This window comes from Amphiprion ocellaris, chromosome 1 (assembly GCF_022539595.1).
Source record: "Amphiprion ocellaris isolate individual 3 ecotype Okinawa chromosome 1, ASM2253959v1, whole genome shotgun sequence".
Taxonomy (NCBI): Eukaryota; Metazoa; Chordata; class Actinopteri; family Pomacentridae; genus Amphiprion; species Amphiprion ocellaris.
The window spans coordinates 21,328,979-21,335,736 of record NC_072766.1 but is presented as its reverse complement, the minus strand read 5'-3'; the positions used below and the strand labels follow the sequence as shown (position 1 = coordinate 21,335,736).

At 40.8% G+C, this 6,758-nt stretch overlaps 1 protein-coding gene across 2 annotated transcripts; it reads left to right on the top strand.

Annotated features, from left to right (window-relative positions):
• Positions 1-956: 956 nt before the first annotated feature.
• Positions 957-6,487, top strand: irx6a (iroquois homeobox 6a). Of its 2 annotated transcripts, none has more exons than XM_023284143.3 (7): positions 957-1,341; positions 2,532-2,757; positions 3,575-3,684; positions 3,952-4,247; positions 4,444-5,115; positions 5,388-5,499; positions 5,909-6,487. In XM_023284143.3, the coding sequence occupies exons 1-6, from the start codon at positions 1,328-1,330 to the stop codon at positions 5,492-5,494; spliced, it is 1,425 nt and encodes a 474-aa protein (XP_023139911.1). In that variant the 5' UTR covers positions 957-1,327; the 3' UTR covers positions 5,495-5,499; positions 5,909-6,487. The 2 variants fall into 2 exon arrangements, with proteins under 2 accessions (XP_023139911.1, XP_023139910.1); XM_023284142.3 differs by having other exon boundaries at positions 958-1,341; positions 2,482-2,757.
• Positions 6,488-6,758: the final 271 nt, after the last annotated feature.

The following is a 6,758-nucleotide window of genomic DNA, read 5'->3' as shown; positions in this document are numbered from 1 at the left end:
TGTTTATGTTTATCGGAGAGAGTGAGAGAACTCGGGATGGTTGAGCTGCTGATCTAATAATCCTTAAAATTATTTCTACTTTCATTCAGTGTGAGGCAGCATCATTCCTTACCCATCTTTCAAGTGAGCATCATTCAATTAAAATGCAATTCTCGTCGCCCCCATGCACGGATATTTAATTAGACTGGGGAGCACGGCTTCCAATGTCTTTTTTTTCCTTCTCCAGCACAGCTCTTCGGATTTCACCTCTAAGGCATATTTTCACTCTGTTACTCGTTGGTTAAACAAGGGCATGTATCCATTTGTTAATTGATACAATTACGCATTACGCGTAATGGTCACGTAGGTCTCCAGGCGCGCATCAATCACTGGTCTATTGACCTGCCAAAAACCCCTCTAACCGTTCCTGCTGGGATTGCCCCTTTCTCTAATAGAGAAAGATAGAAACATCATCGTCATTAACTCCGGGATGGACCTCTGGCCAGAGAGCCAGAAGCGAACAGAGGTCGAGAAAAAAGTATGAGAGGTGTACATTTAACCAGATTTAGTTCTAGTAGACTGTAAATAAAATGAACCTTTTCCAATAAAAGTGTTATTTAACAGAACACTGCAGGAGACTTGTGTGATTTATATTAATTTGAGTAAAATATAACTCACAAACAACCAAAATAGATTCAGTGTTTGTTTTTTTTCTAATTTATTCAACTTCACAAAGGCTTTTCATATGTTGCAATTTGATAATGATGAACAGGAGCGCAATTTTCAAAGGCTTTATCTGAGAAAATCGGTGCAGAAATCTATTACAAAGGCGAAACAAGGCTGTGTACAGTGCACCTTAAGAAAACCCTGTGTTGGACGTGATTGGCAAAGACATTATTCTATCCTTGGTACCCTGCCGTTCCGGGATTACAGTGACGTCACGCTGATACCATTGCATGGATGAATGCTAAAGAACTATAGAGCCACAAATAATAGCACAAGCAGAGTCCATATCTTGGAAGACTTACGTTATCCTTTAAGCCTCCTTCAGCTAACACAACAACATTTTTTAATTTTTTTTTTCATTTAATGACGCTTAATTTCATTTCTTATCGGGTCCTTGGGGGGGATTATTCATTCATATAAAACAATCTGCAGCTGGTGCCAGCCTAAAGTCTCCCTCCTATGAGTGAAGTCATCTATTATTGAGCGAAAGGCCGTGCGTGGAAATGTGTGTAAGACGGTGGATTTGAAGTAGAATTGGTTGCAATCGATCAAGGGTGAAGAATATTCCTGATGGTAACAAAAGAAGCAGCTATGTCTTTCTCGCAATTTGGATACCCTTACAATGCAACTTCACAGGTAAGTCATTATGCTTCTTTTTTCTCCTAAGTTGAATGTAAACGCAAACCAGTGACTTTTTTTTTGCATGTTTTCCTTCATTTCATCAATCAGATGACTTTTCTCTTTTATGAAACATCTCTGAATGAGTGACTGCTTTGACAGTATTGACAGCTATTTTCGCGTGGTGCTTTTGTTGTTGAACCAAATATCGATATACACGCACCCGTGTCCAATTACACTGAATTATGAATGAACTCACGTGTTTTTCTGATGACAATAGAGATGAATGTCACCTATTGCGCACTGGGCTACGAGGTGTAATTGGGCTGTTACGCATGCTGTGCACATTCGCAAACTTTCTGTGGAAAACACTGAAACGTGTAGGATGTGGTTATTTTGAAAACGTCTTTAAAGCTTTATTAAAGCGGTTTATTTGCATTTCAGGAAGCTTTGATTGCTTCCAGTGACAAGTTCGAAGAAGTTGAGGTCGGTGAGGGGACAGAAGTTACTCTCCTGGCAAAGTTATTATCCAACTTTGAGTCTGATGATATTTTAATGCATGACTTTACATATATAAAGATTTAGGATATTTAAATTTAAAAGAAGGTCACTGTTAACTTGACACGCTGATTTTTCTTTTTCTATTGGGAAATCATAATTTTGAAGTCGGTGATAGGATGGAGCAGGGCACTTTTACGCACGTATTGCGCACAACTCTTCCTATCTTAACATGTTGTGAAAACAATTAACAGTGACACATTCATGCAGTAGAATGTTACATTCATTTTTTTTTTTTATTAAGTAGTGAATAAAGACAACGAGGAGATATGGTTTGCCGCACCTGTTTCCGATGTAAGCTACTTTTTGCCGTCTCGGTAATTCTCTGAAAAGTGACTTACCTTGAATTAAGGCAGGTCACTATTTCGGAAAATGACACCTGATTCGTCATATTTCAACTGATGTGCGCCAGAAACAAATGGAATCAGCTCACGATTTTTTTCACTCGTTTTCAGACTTCAGCAAACAACACAGAGCAACTTGTTAAGATGGATATCTTGTGCAGTGCGTCACCCACAGTCACTTCAGAGTTGTCATACACATCCAGATAATAGCTGAAAACAGTAATGACCATGTCTATCCACGGTTCTCTTCATGCAGTTTTTCGTGTCGGCAAACCCCAGTACGACTTGCTGCGATTCGATTTCCAGGTCGGTCTCTGACGGGACAGGCAGCTCCCAGACCGCCGCTGCCGCCGCCGCCGCCTCCTTCTGCTGCCCGTCCTACGAGAACCGGCTCCTGGCGAGCAGCCGGACGGAGCTGAACGCAGCGCTGGGGATGTACAGCTCTCCCTACGCCGCAGCGGCCGCAGCCAGCCAGAACTACGCCAACTACTTCCCCTACAGCACCGATCCATCCGCGATCTACTCCACTCTGGTGGGCTCATCTGAAGCGCAAAAAGTGGGGGGAGGGGGGCTCAGGCTGATCGATCAGCTGGGTTTATCAATTTATCTCACAATGGAGCCATATCCACCCAGACAAGCCGTTTAATCAAGCAGCCGGTCGGAAGAAAAAATAAATCTTGTCACACAGATGAGAGGAGAAAGTCTAAAAGCAGACTCGTTTGAATCAAATTTCATTTTGTTATTTTAAAGCTAACCTCCTCGTCCTGCTTTGTTTCAAAAATATTGGCACTTGTCTCTGTTACTGGACCAGCTTCTGAGAAAAAAAAGTAAAATTACAGTAATCCTCTGTCAATATTGCCAAGACTGCTTGAAAAAAAGTAAGAATGTGAAGTGGATAAAGGACTAAAAGATTTGTTAAATGGACTTTTTTTCTGCAGTGTTGCTGAAACTTTCCTGCCTTTCTTTCCTCTTATTTTAAACTGTTCATAATAGGTCAAATTTACTGTCCATAGAAATGCTGTAATTTCTAGCTGAAGAAAATATCAGTCAAAATATAAAATTATAAAAAATATAATTCTGGATCATAAATTGTATACCTACATACCCTGTATACTGAAAAAAGCTGAATACAGTAATGTATGTCATATATAGGGACTCTTTTCTAGCTCATATCACTCTGTTTAAATGATTTTCTTGTGATTTTCTTTTATCTAAGAGCATAAAAGTAAGAAATAGATTTAATTTCTACATGAAGTTACTCAAAAAATAGTTCAAAATGCTGACAAATTACCTTGAAGTCAAATCTCAGAATATTTTTAACTTCTGAAAAAACTCTCTCTCTTCTACAGAATCCACAGTACGACATTAAGGACAGCACAGGCACTTTACACTCTGGCATCACTCAAACAGCTGCCTACTACCCTTATGACCACTCACTGGGACAATATCAATATGATAGGTAAGTTCTACATTCTTCTTTTTTCCCCATTTTATGCAATGCAATCTTAAATGAACCTGTCCAAAAAATACTCCTCCGCTGATCAATAAAAGCAGCCATTCGCTGGGGGAATTTGCCACATTCAGATCAAAGGTCAGACTGTAACTCCATACTGATACCTGCATGGAGGGAAGCGGTATATATTTGAAACAGCAGGGAACAGGGGTATATACTTCACTAACTGCACTAATGGCAACTGTCTGCATGTCTGAATGTGTGTGTTTCCAGATACGGCACAGTAGACTTTAATGGCACAGCCAGAAGGAAGAACGCTACACGCGAAACCACCAGCACCCTGAAAACATGGTTATATGAACACCGTAAGAACCCCTACCCCACCAAGGGAGAGAAGATCATGCTGGCCATCATCACCAAAATGACACTCACCCAAGTATCCACCTGGTTCGCCAACGCGAGGAGGAGGCTAAAGAAGGAGAACAAGATGACCTGGTCGCCAAAGAATAAGGCCAGTGATGACAGGAAGGATGACCTGACCAAAAGCGACCAAGAATGTGTCACCAAAGGTGAATATCTGTCTACTTTTCAGTTCTAAAAGAAAAAAAAATGCAGAATATATGCTGAACTAAAAATATTGTTATTCAGACAAATATAGTTTTACTAAAAAGTAAGAAAGTACCTTCAAGGGTAAAAAGTATATTTTAAACTTTTCCAAACAAGCTAGGACAAACAATACAACCTAAAATTCTTTACTTTGTTCAGATTCTAGTGATTGCAAAGAGGAGAAAGATCTGCATCTGAGTGACCTGGAGGACATGGACGACGATGACTGTGACAAGCTGGACAGTGACTGTGAAAAGGTGGCAGCAGATGAGCAGGACCTCCACAGGGCCATGGCAGTAGCTCCTCAAAAAAGAGACTGCAGCTCTGAGCTGCACCTGAGTTTAACTAACAGCTTCCACTCGTTCCCCTGTGCCATCAAAAGTGTCGCCACGCTCCCTCCTCTCCCGTCTGACTTCTTGGATCCTGTGGTGTCCAAGACTCCCTCCTTGACCGGCCCAGCAGCAGGGACAGTGTCACTGTCTCACTTTGAAGCATCAGATAAGCCACGGATTTGGTCTCTGGCTCGTACGGCAGCTTCGGGGGTCATACTGAGCCCTCAGCAGCATGGCTCTGAGCTGAGGACAGGCAACACCACCGGGGACTGCCAGCTACAGAGCACCAGACTTACTGGGGCTCCTACTGGACAGTGTGGGGGAATGAGAGGCCTCCATGAATCTAGCAGTGTCACCAACGCTGAGAGCCCCTTCCCTGAGGGCTCGTCCTTGCACTCCAAAGTCTATGGCTCTAGCAGCTACACTCACAAGGGCCTCCAGCTTCACTGTTCATCCTATGCTGCTCTGCCAGACACATGTCAATATTCCACTATTGAAGGTATGTCCGTCTTTGGTTTAGCAATAATAATAGCATGGATCTTTTTAGAAGAAGTTTTTCTTATCATACAGGGACACAAGCAAATATTCATTCAATTTGCTGAACCCTAGCACTGATAAATAGGTTGTTTTTTTTTCTATTTTTGCACATTTATTGGCCATTAAGAAATTTGTAGCATCAATAGTCTGTAACACTGTGAAGTGATGAGACAGTTTCTGCAATCTTACACTTGAGGCAACTTTCTTAAGATGTGTTTTTATTTGGGTGTGCAGGATTCTCTGGCAGCAAAGCAGAGACACAGTCATCTGACCTCAGTGAAGCCTGTGGGACCGTGCAGGATGACAAGGTCACTGCGTTCAGACCAGTGATGAAGAGGTGAAGCAGGTGAGAGTCTGCACTGAACTGGAAGAAACCAGTGAAGTCACACGTACAGACTTTCACACATAAACACAGGAGGCAAGAAGAAAAAAAACATCATTAAATACTCAAAAGTGAACAAGTATACACACATTTCTTATTTTTCTGACAAGCATGCGATGCTAAATTTTATTTTTTAAATCTTATCAAAATATATGAATTGCAAATCTACCCATGGGAGGCAACAACTATGGATAATGTTATTTTAAAAAATCTAAATATTAGGCAAAAATATTCACATTTCTGTTACCAGCTTACCTAAGGAAGCTTTTTTAGCTTTAATCTTTTAAAAATATTCTTTATCATAAAGATAATTCATTTATTTTAACTCCTGGGACTTATTTTAATTCCTGCTGCTTTTCTCTTCTTCTCCTAGACCTCTGGAAAATGTACCACAATAAATAATTCGACATTTATTATGCACTAAAGGACACACTGGCTGAGTAGCGGCCTCAATAGGACACATGGGAGCTACCTGGCGCTGCTGCAGTGAGAGCTGTCAAACTGTGGACGTGGCTATCATTTTGCACAACATTGTTTGTATGGTGTTAAAGACTTTATGCAAAAATTCTAGATGCAAAGGTATGAGAATGGCCAAATACAAGCGGCCAAATTTGTGTATGGCAATCGTGTAGTGTGTAGCAAACTTATTTATTTCTCTGTGTATTTATTATTTTTGTTATGTCGTCTGTTTGCTTATGATTATTCTTATTATTTAACGTGTTTATTAGTTGGATTTGTATCTCCTTTAAGTATTTTGTTACATGTTTTACTGTGGCTTCGTGTCATTTTGCCTGATGTAAAAGAGAAAAAGCCTGTCGGACTTTATGGGCTGGATTCGCTGTGTTACGCGTGGACTTTAAAGATTGTTTGTCGTTGTGTTCAAATGTGAGCTTCTCCTGTGTTTGCCATTCATGAAATTTTTTCTAACAATACAGTTTTCTTTTTTCCAAGAGCTTTGGTTTGTCTTGTGTCCTGGTTTATTTATAGAGCACGAACGTCTAATCAGCCAATTAAGAAACATTTGCGGATGCGCATTTGATCAAAGTATTTCATCTTGACTCGACGCACAGAGCCGCGGCGCCGATGGAAGGTCATAATTCAGAGGACGACGTGAGTGAAATCCACAAGTTGCGGAAGAAAGGGGACATCATCTCTCCACTGTCAGCATCTAATCAGAAGTGGCATCAAACACTTTGTTACTGTTCAGGCCAAGCAGCGAGGCA

What these genes read in the sequence shown, in the direction of transcription:
- irx6a (XM_023284142.3), top strand. Translation starts at nt 1,276, where the DNA reads ATGGTAACAAAAGAAGCAGCTATGTCTTTCTCGCAATTTGGATACCCT. An exon ending in CCGCGATCTACTCCACTCTG is followed by an intron (nt 2,758 to 3,574) that starts GTGGGCTCATCT and finishes TCTCTTCTACAG; the next exon opens with AATCCACAGTACGACATTAA. An exon ending in GGACAATATCAATATGATAG is followed by an intron (nt 3,685 to 3,951) that starts GTAAGTTCTACA and finishes GTGTGTTTCCAG; the next exon opens with ATACGGCACAGTAGACTTTA.